Source organism: Sinocyclocheilus grahami, unplaced genomic scaffold, assembly GCF_001515645.1.
Source record: "Sinocyclocheilus grahami isolate Dianchi unplaced genomic scaffold, SAMN03320097.WGS_v1.1 scaffold13.1, whole genome shotgun sequence".
NCBI classification, from domain to species: Eukaryota; Metazoa; Chordata; class Actinopteri; order Cypriniformes; family Cyprinidae; genus Sinocyclocheilus; species Sinocyclocheilus grahami.
In genome coordinates this window covers 1,410,256-1,430,647 of record NW_015505192.1, presented here as the reverse complement: position 1 = coordinate 1,430,647, position 20,392 = coordinate 1,410,256, and the positions used below count along the sequence as shown (strand labels likewise).

Below are 20,392 nucleotides of genomic sequence, written 5' to 3'. Positions count from 1 at the left end.
ATGGGTGGTGGGGGGGGGGGGGGTTGGTTCTGAACGGAAAGTCAAGTAATTTTTTCTTCTTTACAGAAAATCTTTGTTAAAGGAATAGTTGACACAAAAATAAAAATTTGCGTAACATTTCCTCACCCTCAGGCTAAACACTAAATCACTTGCTCACCAGTTGATCCTCTGCAGTGAATGGTTGCCGTCAGAATGAGAGTCCAAACAGCTGATAAAAACACCACCGTAATCCACTCCAGTCCATCAGTTAACGTCTTGTAAAGCAAAAAGCTGTGTGTTTGTAAGAAACAAATTCAACAAGATGTGAAAAAGTCATCTCGTTTGAATCGGGAGACAAATATGCACAGGTCGAGTACGATTTACAAGAAAAAACGGTTCTAAATAAAATCAATTTCTCCAAATCCGTTCTGATGAAGAAACAAACTCATCTACATCTTGGATGGCCTGAGGGTGAGTACATTTTCAGCAAATTTTCATTTTTGGATAAACTGTTCCTTTAATGTTTATATTATCGTAATATCTTCATGATTTATAGTCATATTTGGCAGATAATAAGATAATATAGTTTACATTTTGTGATGATACATGCAACCAGACAGTTGAGATTTGCGATATAGTGTACAGTATATTGTGCTATGTGAGTGTATGTATGCAGGTTAAATTGGGCATACTAACAACTTTAATTAAAGAGCCGTTAATATAGCCGATAATATAGTTGCATTTTGTGACTAAATAACCAGGCAGTTGAGAAAGTGGGTATTTGCTCCTGCAGAAGTCACCTCCAGAATGGCATGGCTACATGGTTGCTAAGGTGCACTAATGGATTTTAATGTATTGCTTTGTGGTTGGTGTGTTTGGCTGGTTGCTTGCTGATATTACGGTCCCTTCTTTAATACAAGTCCATGGGAATTTTTACTCCTGGTTTATCGGCCACTGGTCTGTGCTTTTCATGTCAAATTTGAATACTTTAGGGCAGGAGTTTCTTCACAACCTGAACCCCAGGTTTCAGGATTGAGGATCGTGATACTGCCTTCACAGGAGGAGGGAAAGCTGGAACATCCTTATGGCAGGTCCAATTTATTTAGTCATGTCTTATATTCAGTACGATTTTATATCTGTATTTTGCTCCTCTAGAACAACAATACATGAACTGTCACCGTGACTGACACATCACTAATGAGCATATTGTGTAACTTGCTGTGTATTTTCATTTCTTCTCTGAAGCTGTAGGTTTCTGGCATCTCAAGGACGGCGGGACACAGGCGGTCTTTTGTATGCAGGTGTAATGAGAGTCTCCCACACCCCGTTTCCCTATCCATGTCTTGCTTTGAGTTTGTGACTGGAAAGCTGAGCAGAGATTCACCTCAAAGGACAATTAAATTTCCCTGTAGATTGCTTCCGTTAGAGAGGTTCCTCTCATCCGAGGGCTCGCTTGCTCGCTGGCTGGGTAACCAAATGGGAACATATGCAAACTCTGTTTTTCTCCCCCCACCCTGTCCCCATTCACACACTCTCCCTTTCTTTTCTGGCCAAGAGGTTCAATGTGCCATCTCCCGAAAGCAATCGAGGAGCGCTGCAGCAATACTGCCCATCACTAGCCGTTAGGGAAAGCGTCTAGAAGATATAACAGTATTCTATCTTCCCGCAGGGCACCAGAGTTTTATTAAAATTAAGGTTAAAAGTCTGGTCACTTTGAAGATGGTTGGAAACTCAAATCAAACTGACCAAAGGGGATTCAATTACAAAAAAAAATAAATAAATGCAATGGCACTACTAAGTTTTTTTTTATTTAAAAGTGGCACTATGGTGCTATATATACATACACATACATACTGTGTAGTTTTGGAGACGTTCTTTAATATTTCTGTAGTTGCTGTGACACAGTATCATAGTAATACAATTTTTTAAAAATGTTTTATTTCTTTTTTTGTTTTTGTTTTTTAAATGTAAATGCATGCACCACAGTTGGTTATTGTTAGTGTACCATTTTTGGGTAACGTGCATTTATACTTTTGAATCAAACATTTTGATAGTTCAAATGTTGGGTAAATTTCTCCTTCTAAAAAGTACTGTTAAGGTATCATGCTATGGTAATGATGATATATCAATAATATATCAAGCTACTTTGATGTACTGAAAGATTTCATTTTTAATCATGCCATTCCATTATTTGTATGTTTATTTAATTTTACTTAAATAGTTTAGACTGTATTTTTGAGCAACTTAAGCACACATTTGACCATATTATGCCCAAGATTGCTTTCTAAGTAGACCGATCACTAGATTTTGAGACAAAACCAAAGCCGTTTCTGATTTATTGTCATAACAACAAATTCATTGCTATTAAAAAAAATGCCCGTCTCATAAATAAATAAAATGGTCCTTTGATATAGTGAATGATTACCGTTTTAGTGTACAACGGTAATATGGAATGTAGGCTATATTTATGGTGTCCTACTTTTTTGTTATCAGCATTTTTGAGGATGAGGTGCCTTCAGACGTTTAAATCGAACATTTGATGGCCAAAAATGCTATTTATTTTGGCAGCTCGCTAGATTTGGAGACCAAACCAATGTCTAATTTAGGCTACCAGCAAAACAATAGTAACTAATTTATTAATATAAAATACAATAGTGCTTTTGTATGAGCGATGACCGTTTTCGTGCATTATGGTACTTAAAAAAAATTATTTGGTGCATTTTTGTTAATTTAGACCATTTTTGAACAACATGGATACGCTTAGACGTGTAAATCGAACATTTAATGCTGTTTATGCAGACAGCTCACTAGATTTTGAGACACAGCCATAGCGCTTTCGGATTCATAACTCGTGTATTGCCATGTGGTGCTGAGGAATACTTGAGTATTTTTTTTTTATGTATACTGCGCAACATCGACGTTTACCACAGCTCAACCGGATTTTAAAAGCCGTGGGCGTTTGGAAAACTGTATATTTGACAAAACGTTTCCCCACATCAATAGATTAAACGTCCCCAAAGGTTTGATCCATATCTGACACCACATCTCATAAATATTGTATGGCTTCTGTAATATTAAAAATGGATGTTTTCAATTTAAGTTTTCAAAGCGGAGTCGGAGTGTCCTCGCTGAGGGAGGGCGAGAGGAGGTCCAGTCAGACTCTAACCTACCTGCGGATCAAACGCGCGCTGTCTCCTCAGGTGCGCGAGGGGGTCAGACTCAAACGGTCCGATGATGCTCGCTCTGCCCAAATTGTAAGGAAAGCCGCATCTCTGCGCCAGTTTGGTGGGCTATATTGCACGTGTGACGCCTGAGACGAGTGAGACCCAGATTTTGGAGTCATTTGAAGACTTAACCCAAACTCCCGAGGAGCTGCAATATGGCATCTATCGGGGAGTTTGACCCGTTAAACAGCAGCGTACCTGCCACCAAAATAGAGATCACCGTCTCGTGCAGGTAAGAGGGAATATCGCTTATTATAATATTACTTCAGTTCAAAATTCGGTACGTCTTAAAAGCATTGTGCCTTTTCTCTTCGTTTTTGCTGTGCATATTCTTTGTTCATTGGAAAAAAAAAACAAACTTAAAATATATTTGAATTTGGTAATTTTGAAGATGCCATTAAACCAAGCGTCTTAAAATGTATACACACAGGCGACTGAGGAGTTCAGCAAAAAACAAAGTATTGGGAAAATGTTGGTATAGCCTTTGTATCTGTTGTGAGACACGCATCACTCTTGCTTGAGGGGAATTCGAGTTCCGTATAAATACCATGGTACATGAATATGGTAATCTTTCAGCACCATGGTATATAGGGCAGCAACAACCATAACCTTACAAAACAGTTCTGTGGCAGTACTGTGGTACAGTCAGTGATGATAATACCATGGTACGTGTCAAAAAAACATGTCAGTACCATGTTACTTGCTACTTTTTACATAACCAATGAAAGGGACAAGTCTCCCTAATATTCAGAAAAGTGTTCAGATTTTTTTTTTCTATTTTCCAGGTCATTAACTTTTACATTAGGTAAATCTATGTTTGGTTATATATATATATATATATATATATGTATGTAAGCATTACAGTACCATGCTTTTACCACATTTTATAAGGGTTTTAGGCGAATCTGTTTGTCTACTTGCATTCATGACTTGCAGACTGTGTCTCAAAATCGAACGAGTTCCCTACCTAGACGGCATTTTTGGCCGTTGTAGGTGCATTTTTGACCCCTTATGGTCATACGTGATTTCTGGGAGTAGATATCATGATTATGTTGATCTTTGAGTCATATTTAATTTTTGTTGTCTATTTGTGCTTAACTTTCATGTTAAATATAGCTGGTAATTGTCTTATGCTGCATGTCAAGCCTTTGCTGCCTGAAGAAATGATTTTTAGCTACAGGTTTTGAGTGTTTTGCATTTTATGATTTGTTGCTTTTCATAAAACGTAAATTAAACAAACACTTATATAATCTAAAATCACAGTTTAATCTGTGAAATAAAGGGCGACCTTTTTTTAATGCCTGGCTGACCTCTTCCCTCGCTGTGTCCCTCTGGACTGTTCTCTCCTTGTTGAACAGACACCACTGGCAACAAACAACAGCACAGACTCTTTCCTGAATAATGAATGTGTAGACTGCTGATGCTGTCTGTGTGTTTGCATAAAGCCTTCACTTCAGACACTGCTTGCCCAGATATCCAAGGGAGGTCTCTTTATACATGCGGCACATCTGCGGCCGCCAGGCTCTGCCCGCTGAGTCTTCAGCAGTAATTTGGCTGAGGTGGAAGACGGGGGCAAGAAAATGGAGCAAGTGGTACCTCATGGTACATATTTCATAGTAGCCTGCTGGGATATGAATGCAACAGATCAGGATTTATGAAAAATGAAAGCAACAAAAAATGACAGCAACGAAATACGCTCCGCTTCTAGATGCCCAATGGGTTTCTGCTTCACTTTGAGGCAGTGTCTTGTGGTATGACATCTCAGTGGTAAAAAAAAGTGTAGCAGGACAGGGTACAAATGGCTTGAGTTTGTGGACTTAATACACTGCATGGTTGAAAGTATATGGGCATCCTCTTCAAATTCTATTAAAGGGAAATAGTTCACCCAAAATTTTTAATTTGCTGAAATTTTAGTTGTCATCAGGCCATCCTGTGGCCCACTCCCATAGTATATGAGTTTGTTTATTCATTGGAACCGGTTTGGAGAAATTTAGAATTACATCACTTGCTCACCAATGGATCCTCTGCAGTGAATGGGTGCCGTCAGAATGAGAGTCCAAACAGCTGATAAAAAAACATCACAATAATCCACACGACTCCAGTGCATCAGTTAACGTCTTGTGAAGCAATAAGCAAACTTCAAACCATGGCTTCCTGCTAAAATATGAGTCACCTATATTGCTTTCTTCAGTGAAAAAGTTCTCATCTCATCTGGTTTAAGAAACGAACAATTATTTTTCAAAATATCATCTATTGTGTTCTGCAGAAAGAAGAACGCCATACAGGTTTGTAATTGCATGAGGGAGTAATTGATGACGGAATTAAAATATTTGGGTGAATACATTTTACAATCTAGGTAAAAAAAAAACATGTTTCTACCTAGATTTTTGTAGAACTCCAAAAGCATACCTATATAAACAATTCACTGCATGAAATGCCTACTAGTGGCAGTAAAACATCAAGAACTTTTATTCCTTGTCACACACATTGTTTACAGTGCAGATTATCAGATAATGAAGACTTTCACACATTTTCTTGCACAATACTATGCTATTATCTCAAAATACTTTTACAATGGTGCATGATTTGTAAACTAATACATTTTGACGTATGCACCACCAGCTCCATATAAATGGCTTTTCTGGTGTAGTAAACTTGCTGGGTATCACACCTGGTACAGCATTGCAGTTGCGAAGTTGAGTGTCTCACGAAACACGAGTCACAATAAAAGAGCTCAAAGACTTTAGAATCAAGCTAAAACGTTTTCACGTTGCATTTGCTTTTGTTAATACTATCGGTTAGATTGAGTGTAGGTGGTACATTATTTTCAAACCCAGTTAACCTTTCAGCACCACTCCCTGGATATTTCTAGACTGCAGCAATATGTATAACAACCAACATAAAAAAACCTGCCAGATTCACGTTCATCTGTCATGAACACACTTTTAGCACCATTCACTGAACACTTCACTTTGAAAGTGTCGCGAAACATACTGGAAGCAACGTAATATCGTTTTGCTAAAATGTTGCCACAGGCATGCTTTTCCAATGAGCCTGGGTTGTAATTTTACTCCATGCAATTCTAGAGAATTCTGTGTTTCTAACTTTGTTAGAACAGTTTGTTGCCCACCAAGGCCCTCAATGGTGTAGCCTACTCATAGGACCTTGGTGAGAGGCAGCCCACTCATGATGTCCCAGGCCCTGTGAATTTTAGCATCAGCTTTTTGTATTTGGTGTCCACATACTTTTGGCCATATTTAATTAGCGTTTTGCATATTAACTGTGCTTTTATATAGGAATTAGCGATGAAAGCAACCAGCAATTACAGTTTTGATGGCTTTATCCATATTCAAAACTCCACAGGACAACTTCAATCTATTATGAAGTCACATACGAGTGTTCAAAACTGATTCCACTTTGCAAGGCAACAAGTTAGTGAAAGAGTGTCTTTCTGTCACTGCATTATGCCGGCAAATTGTGGAAGCTGTTCACGGGGGAAGCCAATTCATCAAGGTTGTTTGTCACTGTCAACACAGATTGCAGCAGATGCCGTCGTGTCACTCGATAAGGGAGAGTCTGGAGGGAAACCAGAACGAGGGAATGTGTTGAAGACTCTCCGACCCGGAGATCTTAAAGGATCTGTTGCCTTTGCCAGGGAAAGCTTGTAAATTCCTGTCTTTTCCATCATGTTTCGAGAAGCAAAGGAAAACATTCTCTCTGTATATTTTTTTGAACGTATGACTCATCAGAAAGGAAAATTCTGTACAGTACCGTTAATCAATTGAACTTTGAGTGAAGATTTGATGGTGTCTTGTTTAAAACGAAGAGAGCAGGCTACAGATATGTAGGTCTACTGGGCTCTTTTTGAGTGCGCCAAAGTTTTAATTATACATCAACTAATCTTCATAACCTGATTTGGAAGTTACTGGCTGGCTAGATGGTTTTATTACATCCATATGTTTGACTAATGTAATGTGTGTCGATGAATATTCCCAGCCACAATGGAGGTGAAATGCATAAGTAGGAAGTTTGCAGTGTGTTCTTCCCGTGTTATTCTGATCAAGGTCATCACCTAAAACCCAACAACCGAAGCCACACGGTATGTCAAGGGATCCCCCTAAGTACGGTGACCTGATTTGGAAGTTACTGGCTGGCTAGATGGTTTTATTACATCCAGTAATAAAATTCATATGTTTGACTAATGTAATGTGTGTCGATGAATATTCCCAGCCACAATGGAGGTGAAATGCATAAGTAGGAAGTTTGCAGTGTGTTCTTCCCGTGCTATTCTGATCAAGGTCATCACCTAAAACCCAACAACCGAAGCCACACGGTATGTCAAGGGATCCCCCTAAGTACGGTGGACGTGAAAGCGCTCCCTGTTGAGATGCCAGAGCTCCAGGACCCATTTATTCGGGTTTAAAACGTCACAGCTGGCGTCACACCAGATGTCAGGCAATACCTCCTGTTGCTCAGAGCCGCATCCTGCAGACTAGAGATGGAATCGATTCTCTGCTCAGTTGGATGGATTAATGTGCTCTCTGCTGTACTTCCCTAGCCTTTCTTCTATTCCTCTATCTATTTATTCCACAAACACAATTCTCCTGTGAGAGAATATCTATGGGTTCCTGTTACTGGCCATCCATCATGTCCATTTCAACGCAGTCTGGTCTTTAAATTTAAATGCACCGTCAGAGACCAATAACAGACTGATGGATGGAAACTCAAATGTTAAATAGATGCTGTTGCATTCGGAGCAGTTATGAAACATTACTTTTTATCAGCAGTCTTTGTTAAAATATATTTCTGTTGACAGAGTTAAGGTCAATTTGAAATGCTGTTCACAACCCATTTAACTTCTGTAGCGGGATGCATTTTGAATTGAAACAAGATATGGAATGAGGAAAATGTAGGATGAGACTTGATTTTATCAAGTGGGAATTGATAGGATTGTGAAAGCTGATTGAAAAGTAATAATTTATTTGTAAAGGAAAGTCATTTTGAAGAACAGCATATAAGATATGAAGACAAATTATTTTTTCTTTATAATGGAATGCCTAATGAATCATGCACAATAAGACCAGAGACATGCATTAAAAAGTCAATAGAGTAAGATATATTGCTGACAAAACATTTCAGTGTAGTTCATTATACATGTTGATAATTATCTGGAGATATTTTTTATTTATTTATCAGAAATGATTTGAATTGTATTTATTTTATTTTCAGAGGAAACTATTGTTATCAAGTCAGTTAAAAATGTGGTTAAATGCTAAATACATGTTTTCCACTAAAAGAACACAAGGCAACTGCATTCTTAATAAGAATAATAAAGTAAATAGGGTCAGTTTTGATTTCATGTGTACTTGAAGTGTTCATGACCTTCGTTATTGATGTTTGGCTGGAGGAAATTCGAGCCTGCTCTGACCTGAGCATCAATGAGTCTCTTTGTTCACATAGGACAAACATAGAAGCTGCTTTTGTTTCTGTGCAACCATCGGTTGTAAGCACAATAAAACAATCTCCTCTTGATAGGTTTTGTTGGTTTATTATTGCCAGCAATTATTTTGTTCGGTCTGTGTTGTGCTTGAACATATCTGTTTTTCTGTTTCTTCAGGAATTTGCTGGATGTTGATACCTTCTCAAGGTCAGCGCCAGGTAAGTCCTGATTTTAGTGACTGCTTTTTATTGTGAGGCTTGACACAAGCAGTCTGTAGATAGTTTTGAATAATACATTATCATAATACTCCTGCTATTTATGCATTAGATATGCACAGTATGCAGATTTTCTGTATGCATGGAATACCTGGATAACCTATTATTTTGCCAAAACATATACAACATGCACACACACATACTGTACTGTATATACAGTACTGTGCAAAGTCTTAGACCATTAGGATTTTCACCAACAAAAAATGGTTTAAGCCAGTTATTTCTATATTTTGCTTTAGTGTGCCAGCTGGAAATATCAGTTTACATTTCCAAACTTTCCATTTGCCATTAATTGTGAGATTTTTTATGCATAGAGAGTCTGACAGCAGCCAGTGCTCCACACAGAGATCTGATCTCACCATCATCCAGTCCGTCTGGAATTTCTTGAAGAAACAGAAAAAAACTGAGACAGACTAAATCCAGTAGAACTGTGGCAATGTCTCCAAGATGCTAGAAGAAACCTTCCTACAAAGCTACCTGAAAAACTATGCACAAGTGTACCTAGGACAAAAGCTGTTTTAAACGCAAAGGTTGGTCACACCAAATATTGATTTGATTTAGTTAATAGAAGTTAATTAATACATAACATAAATTTATGACATTATTTTTGAAAGCATCATCACTTTACAGCATTTTTACACAAGTGCCTAAAACTTTTCACGGTTCTGTAGCTTTGCATGTAGGATTCTTCAGGTGTCTTGGAGATGTTGTCGCTTTTCTTCTGGATTTAGTCGGTCTCATTTTTTTTTCTTCTTGTTTTTTCTGCTTCATGTAATCCCAGACAGACTGGATGATGGTGAGATCAGATCTCTGTGTGGAGCATTGGTTGTTGTCAAACTCCTTGTGCATACAAAAATCTTACTGGATTATAACAATTAATGGCAAAATTAATGTTTGAACTGATATTTTCTACTGACATAGTAAAGCAAAAGTATTACGTCTGCTAGGGGTAAGACGCAGTAAACAAATAAGACTCGGATCATTAATCAGATCACTTCTGGATGGCGGAAGAGGTGTTTTAAAAGAACTTCCAGCTGAGCATCCAATAACCGCTGACAGGCGGCCCCACAATTGTCAAATCAGCGGCGATCTAATAAATCAAAACATAAAAAAAATAAGAATTTTTCACGGTACTGTATATTGAACGGGACTTTTTTCACTTGCTTGACCTATTTTTAATTTTATATTTAATATTAATATTATATAATATAAAACAATTGATTTAATATTTAAAATAATTGTTTTAATTTTTATTATTCTATGTATTTTTTATTTTAACACATAATAGCTGAGTACCTCTTTGCTGAGCTAAATATGAAATGTGATGTGGTCATATGTCAACACTGTCATTTTAATATGTTATAACTATTTAAAAAAAAAATAGGCAGAGCACATTGTGTACTGCGCAGTATTCAGGAAACTATTTTTTAAAAACTTGTCTGTAGTCTCAAACGTCTGCATGCATAACCTTTAATATAACTTGCATTTGAAATGTAGCATTTACATATTCATTTAGAGCTTTTTGATTTTCTTGATTGACTAATGAGCATATAATAATTCTGACTGAGTTGTATTTACTATTCTTAAGGGTAATAAAATGGTCATCTTGCATGATAATATGATCATATTTTAATACTGCATTATTCAAAGTTTTTTATATTTCTCTCTCAGAGGGTCAATCACTGAACAGAAACACAAAGCATTTTCTCTTCCCAAATGATGTCAATAGCCATGAATGCTATTCACATGAGTTATTTTGCTGTTGCCTTGAAAACAAGTGGGAAGGTTTCAGATGAGTTATTCATGGCTATTTAGTATGTGAAGCTATTGCTGAAAGTGTTGTACCCTTAGGACATGTCTTTTTTCCTACTGCTTTTTCTAGTAGTATCAAAGAAACTACTTTCCTTCCAAAGTAATCTCTGAGTTGAAAAAACTTGCCTTTTTAAACCTGCCTTAGTCAGAGAAGCCAAAATTATAACATTTGTTAATCCTTCACCCTAATGCTCACAGCAATCAAACGCTTGACTGACATCTGAGTTACCATAATTTGCACTGAGATTGATTCTAAATCTGTTCCTCGGTTGATCTGCCAAAGGTCATAGGAATAGGTGTCTCTACTCTTTCTGAAATGCTTTTTGTGCTCTGATGATTGTTCCATGTAATTTATGGGAAATCGTTAAACATTAGCCGGCCCAGTATAGTTACTGCAGATTTTTCAAGGAGTTGAAAATAATGAATGTGGTCAGTCTCATTTTGTTCAGTGCAACAGAGAGATTATGCATTCGTAATGCCTTGCTTCGAGTAACATTTGCATCTTGAAAAACAAGAAATGCTATTTTGGAGTGATTTTGTTTGGCTAGTTTATGTCTAAATTCCTGGGCCATTCTCAGGGGGGAAAGCCATTTGTGTCTATTGAGTGTTAACTGACATAATTAACAGGATACTTATTTACAGTGGGTATAGAAAAGAATCACCCCCCCTTTAAAAATAATCACATTTTGTTGCTTTGTAGCCTGAAATGAAGAAAGACACATTTTTTGTTTCATCCAGCTGTATTTACTCAGTGCAACTTATAACATCCAAGTGAAAGATATAACACCAACATGTCAGAAAAAAATTCGAAAACAATCACTGAGTTGGAAAAAGGATCACCCATTCTGTCAGTATTTTGTTGAACCACCTTTTGCTTTAATTACAGCCTTTAGTCTGTTGGGATATGTCTCTGTCTCTACTAACTTTGCAGATCTAGACTTTGCAGACTAGACCCACTCTTCTTTGCAGAACATATATATATATATATATAGAATGTTTAGAAGTAACAATATTATTTATTTTTCTTATTAGTTATTCTTACTAGTTCCTTTTTCTTTTCTTTTGTTAAAAAATATTTTTCCCCCAGTGAGATTCACAACTTATTGCTCTCCCACAAATCTTCTGGTGATAGCATGAAGTTTGTGAGCAGATTGTAGAGCGAAGGTTCAAGTCCAGATTGGTCATGCTTGAATTTTCATATTCCTCATCATATTCCTGCTGGCTGGAATATTTTCTCATTAAGACATTTCTGACATCTTCTCAAACTACCACCCATAGAGCTGCAGTCCGTTTTTTGGTCAGAACTCTTCCTGTTTGGACTCCTCTTGAATGATTCAGTGAAGTAATTGATGAGTTAGCTTCTCACACCTGCTGCTCCACACTTAGACTTAACAGGCCTGGAGTTTGGACTAATACTCCATACTGGTCACATCCCATGAAGTAGGCACTTTTTCAAGCCATTTTCTAATTTAGATGATAAGATGAAGCTCTCAGAAAAGCATCTCCATTAGCTTAATTTAAGGAAACTCACTGTGCACATGTTGTAAGTGTTTTTATCGATTGTTTCTCTCTGTGTTTGACCATTATTTTCCCATTTTCTCTCCACAGTGATTGTGTTGTATGTTCAAGGAATTGGTACTAAGGAGTGGAGAGAGGTTAGTATGCTTTTTATGGTATATATGAGCAGAACATATACTGCTCAGCATGTTCGTTTTTAGCCTTTTGAAAATTGGTATTATTATTATTATTATTATTAACATGGTCCATTGGCCACAACCATGGGCAACATTAGGGGCGACAAATTGTTAGTCATGGAATCCCTGATGTTGGCCCCGTTGCAATTGGAGCGCTTAGCCAAGCGCTAAATACCCTCAACGTGTTTTTGCAGCGTTGAGCAATGTAACCAATCACAGACAAATCTGTTGATTTCTTAAATGCAGTGGCCAATCAGAAACGTTTTGTCAGAATTCACACTCACCGCTGAAAGCGCCGCTTAAAAAAACGTAAAAGTTTTTATGTGCAGTTTTGCACGCTCGTGAATCATCGCATTGCAGACACGATGTAAGAGATTCATTGTGCAGTTTAGAGAGCCTCATTGATTATAACGGAACTTTGTAAGATTGCGATGAACGAAGATGAGTGACACTAGTGATAAAGGAAGCGAGCTTTGCGCACTTTCTAGGGTATAATCCATCAGAATTTGTATGAAACTTTCATTTTTCGGACACACAGGCTACACCCTGCAAAGTTTCGGGATTGACATCCGCATATCTATGCGGGATTCACTCTCGAAATAGCAGTGATTGGCAATGGATGGAACATAAAATATGTTGATTTAATTCTGGAACCGGTCCTGGGCAAACCTCCACAGACAGTGCGCGACCCGAGCGAGATCTAATTCACGGACCAAAAGCTTGTGTAAACTTTATTGAGATCGGGACATATCAACCAGTAATTTAATTCCATTTCCAGTAACAGACGGTAGAAAGTTCAGCAATGAATGGTATGCGATTTATGACAGAATATAGTCCCACAACTGATCGTTTATTTTTTCCTCACGTGTAACAACGATTCAAAATGAAAACATTTCAAGTGACACGGGAAAAAGGCACGGAAAACTTCAGTGAACATCAGAAAAGCAGCGTGCATATTTCTGGTTAAAAATGAAAGGCCATCAACTGACAAACTGGAAGCATCACCATTCAAGTCAGCAGGAAGAGCCAAAGCTAGTTCACAGTTTACTAAACGGTGGCAACCTCTTTAAGTTATTCTTGACTGTGTTGGATTGACTGCTTTGATGCGTTGCAATAAGGTAGGGCTGCTAGGGCATTGTTGTGATGCTTTCATCCGAAAAAAAAATTTCATTTATATATTTTTTTTCTTGGCCCCCCTGACTCAAGAGTCAAATGTTGCCCATGGCCACAACTATAGGAGCTGCAATCAGGACACAATATGCAGTTATGTTGACGTGATCCATTGTTGGACTTTTGGATCCACATGAAGTTTTTTTTTTTTTTTTTTTTTTTTTTTGTTCTGCTTATCATCAGATTGTGTCTTATCAGTCGATATTCTCCTCCATCCTCCTCCTCTATCTGCTCGTGTGTGGATGATCGTTTTTTTTCTTTTTCTTTTAGTATGTGCATTCTTTTATTTTCCTTCCAGATGAATCTCATGAGATTCTTTCTTTTAGAAACAGTAGGCCTATCCATAAACTTGCAGAAGGTTTTAATTACAAACATGAATAAAACATTCAATATTACTATATTGAATGTATTTATATCTACATATAAAATAACGTTCAAAACTTTGTTCAGTAAGATTTTTTTCCAGAAATTAATACTTTTATTCAGCAAAGGAGACAATAAATTGATCAACGGTGACAGTAAAAACATTTATAATCTTACAAAAGATTTCTATTTAAAATAAATGCTGTTCTTTTGAACTTTCTATTATTCAAAGAATCCTGAAAAACAGAAAATCCATGAAAATCCACAAAAAATATTAAGCTGCATAACTGTTTTCAACATTGATAATAATAAGAAATGTTTACATTTTAAAATATATTCAAATAGAAAGCAGTTATTTTAAATTGTAATAATGTTTCATAATATTAGCCTTTTACTGTATTTTTGATCAAATAGACAGCCTTGGTGAGCATAAGAGACTTCTTTCAAAAACATTTAAATCATTTTCCCAACTGTAACCTAATTCTGAATAACAGACATTTTAGAACCCAAATTATTTAAACAAATAAGCACATACAGTAAATCTGATTTAATGAAATTAAATAGAAATTACAGAAATTATTATGCAGTGTAGTAGAACGTAGTAGAAATTACAGAAATTATTATGCAGAATGTAGTTGGAATTACAGAAATTATTATGCCATGCTAAATAGATAGAAGCAAAGAATTGGTATTTTTCAGCATATTTCCAGTAAGTGCTGAACGGTCCATCTGGCTGTGCTTTTGTACTTTTTGCCTCTGTGTTTTCCTAAAATGACCCTTTTGACAGAATTGTAAATGCAGCTACTAACTGTATTCCACCACCTTGCCAGGATTTGAGGAATCAGTAGTCTCTGGGAAAGTCTCATATTGAGTGTTGGAAAAAAAAACAGTAGTTTGCTATGGTAAATTTGAGGAATGCAATGAGCGCTCTGGACTTCTCTAGAGATATCTCGCTCTCCAGATGGCATCATGAAATATTCACTGTACTTTTATATAGCTGCTGTGTATCTGGACCAGTGGCTTTCTCCGCATGCATATCAACACTCAAGTGCCCACTCACATTACAAGTACCTCCAAAAGCATGCATAGCAACTGCATTATAAACAGCCAGCTCCCCTAAACAGATAATGCAGCAACCAACGGTCAAGGACCGATCGGCTCCAGGAACTTCTCCAGGAGCAGATAATGGAAAGCGTGGATACTAAGTTGATAGGTGGGATTATGTGTCTGGGGTGTTGAGAACATGATCTTGGGTCTGAATCTGAGTTAGGAATCAATAGTTCATTACTCTGTGCCATCGGTGAGCTCCACCAAGGACTCCTGCCCAATGGGAATTACTGTCTGATTGCTTCAGGGATGTGTATGTTGGTAGGAAGCTGTACGAGCTCACACTGAGCTGCTATTCCTGCCCCACATTCATGCAGAGCTCAGGCTGCTGTTGAGTCTGCTGAGAGAAGGGAAGTCTGAGGGCTGATTTTGCTTCTGATCATGAAAATATGATCATAGCAACTGTTATTATGCTTTGGCACATCAGTAATTCCTTTTGTGCAGATTTTACATACAGCTGAGTGGATAATATTAGCTTCTTTTATGCTTTTCTGTTCTATTAATCTCAAGTATCATGTTTCATTAAAGGATAGTGGTGTTTATAAAAGGGAATATATATTCTTCTTTACTGTGTACAAATTTTGGCAAGAAAAAGTCAAAATAATAGGTTTTATTACATTAACTACATTATAATGTTAAGCATATTAACTCAATGGGAGCCTGATTTCACCATTGAATACAAAAATAAAAGAGGAAATTTTGACTTTTTTTCACAATTCTGAGTTTATATCACACAATTCTGACTTTGATTATTGCATTTTTGAGAAACAGAAAAGAGAAAAAAATGTTGTGGGGGAAACAAAAAACAATTGCGAGCTGTAAACTCACAATTTTGACTTATTCTCAGAATTGGAAGTCTATATCTCACAATTTTGAGTTTATATGTCTCAATTCTGAAAAATTCTGAAAAAAGTCAGAATTGTGAGATATAAACTCAGAATTGTAAGAAAAAAGGCAGAATTATGAGATAAAAAGTCACAGTTACCTTTTTATATTCCATGGTGGAAATGGACTTCCATACAGCTCTGTAAGCCATGCTGGTGTCGTTCAATATGATTAAACATTTTTTTGTTTTTTTTGTCATTTTAAAATGTGTGTTTAAAAAAAATATATATATAACAATCACACAATTCAGTTTTTTTAAGCTGTATTTATGTACCCCAAATTTTAGCAACAGGTTTAGAAATATTGCAAATCTCATGTAAAATTATTGCTGTAAAATGTTTTAAAATAACATCACAATTTATGGTATTATTTCTAGGTATTTGGTTTGACCTTCTGACAAGGTTAAGCATGTTCTTTCACTAATTATTTATTTTGTACCCAGTTTGTGGAGAATGACCTTTATGTATTATATTTTTATTATCTTGCCATGAAAACATTTAATCTAATGATGCATCTTTCAATCTTGTTTAGTTTGGTCGAACAGAAGTGATTGACAACACTCTGAACCCGGACTTTGTGAGGAAATTTGTCTTGGATTACTTCTTTGAAGAAAAGCAGAACCTTCGGTTTGACGTGTAAGTGGATGACAACACTTCCTCCTTTAGTTTCAGGGGAAAAAACCCTTAGACAGTGATAAAATGCATTTTAGATATGATCTTCCATTTCACTTTCAATCTTTTGCTTATTTGATGCAGATACAATGTGGACTCCAGAAGCTCAAATATCTCAAAATATGTAAGCAAACTTTAATGTCTCACATGATGTGCTAATGGATAGACATGTCACGATGCAATGCCTGCAATTTTACTCTGTTGATTGAATGTCTTTTCTGCTACGATGGACGTGGATGACAGAAGGTACAAGCTGTAAATGAGTGTAATTTATCCATTGCTTGTTTTCTATGTCATGCCAAAAATAGTTACGAAGAGAATGCAGTTTGTTTTTTGAGTTCTCATTCTTTTAAAAAAAAGTGTCACGTTCAAAGCCCAGATCCTCTGTGTCCTTTAAAAACTGCATGAAAGAGTCTGTCGTAGTTCTCAAAGTCTCGTCTTGTATTTCTGTTGTTTTTCTCTTTTTTTTCGCTCGCTTTTTTTCCATGCCATTGATTCACCCCTTCCATTGCTTAGAGTTTCATCAGCCAGGCCTCACCTGTCTTTATACTCAGTGACATACAGTATCCAAGGTGAGTCCTCATACCATCTTTCGGAGATTTTCCAGACAGGACTGTCACTGCTGATTTGTGTCTGTGGAGCAGGAACCCCACAATACTGTGATTTACCTTCATTGTTTTGTCTCCCACAGTCCTTCCTCGGCCAGACTTTCTGCACTCTAGGAGAGATTATTGGGTCCTCTGGGTCAAGACTCGAGCGGGTGCTTTCGTAAGTCTTTGATTATTTTCCACCATTGATATGATGTTGAAGAAGAAACAGTACCATGGAAACAGTTCTTTAAAAATTCTCCAAATCCTATGGGGTCTCTATTCAGGCCACAGATTTAACCACATGGAAGACACAAGTTCATCTAGCTCGCATGGCCCAGCTGAGCTCATTTATATAGCAAGTGCTCTCACGATGATTATAAGACAAAAGGGTTGATAAATTGGTCTTTTTCGTGCAGCTTGCGGTTCGAAATCCTTTTATGGTCTCCAGCTCTTTGACAGCACTTGTGAAATCGATGCTTTTAACTGCAGTCGAGGTGCTTGTTTGGGGTTTCTCAGTATAGCAAACCTTCTGTGTCTGTATCAATCCAGAGCAGTTCTGTGCCCGAATAGATCCCAAAAGCTTTGGCGAGGGGTTAAAAAGGACAACTAATTAAGCTTCGGCTTGAGTAAGGATGACTCTCTGGTGACTGTGGCATTTTAACATTAAGATACAGGCTGCCACTGTCCCAACATATCTGGGTCACATCAACGATCTATTTCAGTAGCACAAAATAGGGTGTCTGGACGATGCCTTCAAAGGGATTTGCTTGCATTTGGTCTTACAGAAGAACCACATTTTTCTTGTCATTTTACAGAATCATATGTGATTTTGGCAAATTACATGCGATTTTCACAAAAGCCTCAAATGCTGTTTTTATATGATGACATTAGTGTTAAGTATTATTTATTTACAATTATAGTGTTTATTAATATTTAGAATTAGCTTTTATTTTTTGAAATTTCAGTTATTTTTTTTATTTTAGTTTAGTAATTTTGTTATGTGCTTTTGTTGTTTTTATTTTTAATTTTTCTATATAGCTTTATTTGAGTTTTAGTACTTTATAAAGTACTAAAGTACTCTATAACTTTATTTAAATGTTTAGATTTTTAAGTTTTCATCTAATATTTATTTTATTTTATTTCAAGTTAATTTCAATTACTGAAAACAATTTCTAATAGTTTTAGTCAACAGTAACAAATAGACATGATTAATGCTTTCACATGTAAAATCTGAACAAGTCACTTCAGTTTATTTCAGTTGTAATTTTCATTTAGGGTTCTTAAGTTTACTTTACAGCTTTACTTCTATTACTGAAGACAATTTTTAATAGTTTTAGTAAACAATAACAGCTTTGGATAAGACGCAAAAATGCATGATTATTGCTTTCACATGTGAAATATGAATATATGCGGTTTTAAGTCACTTTAATTTATTTCAGTTGTAATTTTCATTTAGGTTTAATGCAAGTTTTTTTAATGTAGTAATTACATTTTACTTCACAGCTTTACTTACTTACAAATTTTTTTATAGTTTCAGTTAATAATGACAATACTAGATATGAAGCAAAAACGTGATTAATGCTTGCACATGTGAAATCTGAATATATAAATGGTTTTAAGTGACTTTAATCCAGTTGTTATTTTCAATTACGAATTTTTTATATTCAATGTCTATATTTTTCTTTACAGCTTTACATCAGTTACTGAAAATGATTTTTAAAAGTTCACATGCTTTTCCATAATGGGGCTCAGGGATCAGAATATAAGTTGTTTTAAGTCACTTTAATAAGAAAACAAAATGAAAAAAAAATTGAAGATATGGCTAGACAGTGTGACTAAACCCCTTAAGAACATGAAAAATAGTTTGTAAGTCCCTTCCAGCAGCTGGTTTTCTTCCCCGAAGAACATGACGGGTGCTGTGCACACGCTCTGTATCACTGCATGGTAGATGGGGAGCTTTTTGTAAATGCGTCTGATGGTGACACGGCATGGGGCAAAAAACTCTAAATGGGCCGTCTCCTTTTGGCCTTTGTGTCACGCTTTCTGCTGTGCTGTGCAAGCGGCGAGCAGCGAATTAGGAAAAAGGTTGGCGGCAATAGGCATATTTTAGTAGGTCAGCCCGTCTCTCTAAAGAGCTTGTGGGCAGATACTGTAACACACTGGGTGGAAGTGTGGAGGAAGAGGTACTATTCTATTACCTGCTGGTTTCTATGGCAACCCACCAAGACTAGTGGCTTTTCAATTACATACTATTGCATTTGGGCAAATGCATCTAATTCCCTCTGTTTTCGCAAGATAAGGCCAGGGAGTCCTACGGACGAGAGATGCCACGGGATGTTCGGAGATGGGGATTTGAGGGTCCGCGCCATATTCAGGGGCCCTTCGGGCTTGATTTTTCTCCAGCCTCATTTCCACATGTGAGTGTGGTGGATTTGTGGAGAAAATGTGCATGGATAAAAGAGAGCCATATACTGTCAGGCTGAGCAAAATATTTTTAGACAACCTGGTTTCGGTCCAGGAATGTTTGAGATGAGAGAATTGAAAATGCTGTACAATAACAAGACTGGGTGTCAATGTTTCAGCTCGGGGTTTTAAATTGTCACTGAATGCAATCTATTTGGCATGTATGAGTATTGAAAATATTTCAAATCAGCTCCTAAAATACGTCTCGCCACGCAGGTAGGAAGAATTACTCCACCAGAAGGTGGGTAATTTGTCATTGGTCACTGCTGAAAAACAAATTACCTAATGTTACACCCATGTGTTTTTTTACACACACGATCAATCTATTTCATACATAATTTGCAATTTAACTCTCTACCCCCTGCCACACATGCATACACACACACACACACACACACACAAACTGAGCTTCTAATTAGCTAAAAAGAAAGCATGACATTTTCTGTGAAAATACCCTCGGTGTTGGAGACATTCATCATAGTAGCAGCGCTGTCACAGGTTTATACTGAGATGTATGAGGGTGAAGTGTGTCCAGATAAACTTCCAAACACACTACAGTACAGTCAGTGTTCTGATGGCTATCACACTTAGACATCACTAGCTGAAATGGATTTTCACACTCCATTGCATGGAAAATATTTACATGTTCAGTACACTACAGATGTTTCATAGATCTGTGACACATTAGACATCTCTTCTGCATTGAAAATATACTTGTT

The 20,392-nt window shown here is 36.8% G+C and overlaps 1 protein-coding gene across 1 annotated transcript in view; it reads left to right on the top strand.

Moving 5' to 3' along the window:
* The first annotated feature begins 3,160 nt into the window (after window positions 1-3,160).
* The window catches only part of LOC107599612 (copine-9), a 43,702-nt gene continuing 26,470 nt past the window's right edge, over window positions 3,161-20,392 (top strand). The window contains exons 1-7 of the mRNA XM_016291267.1: window positions 3,161-3,435; window positions 8,821-8,861; window positions 12,339-12,385; window positions 16,481-16,584; window positions 16,705-16,744; window positions 16,864-16,866; window positions 17,312-17,388. Of these exons, the coding sequence (XP_016146753.1) occupies window positions 3,359-3,435; window positions 8,821-8,861; window positions 12,339-12,385; window positions 16,481-16,584; window positions 16,705-16,744; window positions 16,864-16,866; window positions 17,312-17,388 (389 nt within the window). The 5' untranslated portion in view covers window positions 3,161-3,358. The remainder of the gene's footprint in view (window positions 3,436-8,820; window positions 8,862-12,338; window positions 12,386-16,480; window positions 16,585-16,704; window positions 16,745-16,863; window positions 16,867-17,311; window positions 17,389-20,392) is intronic.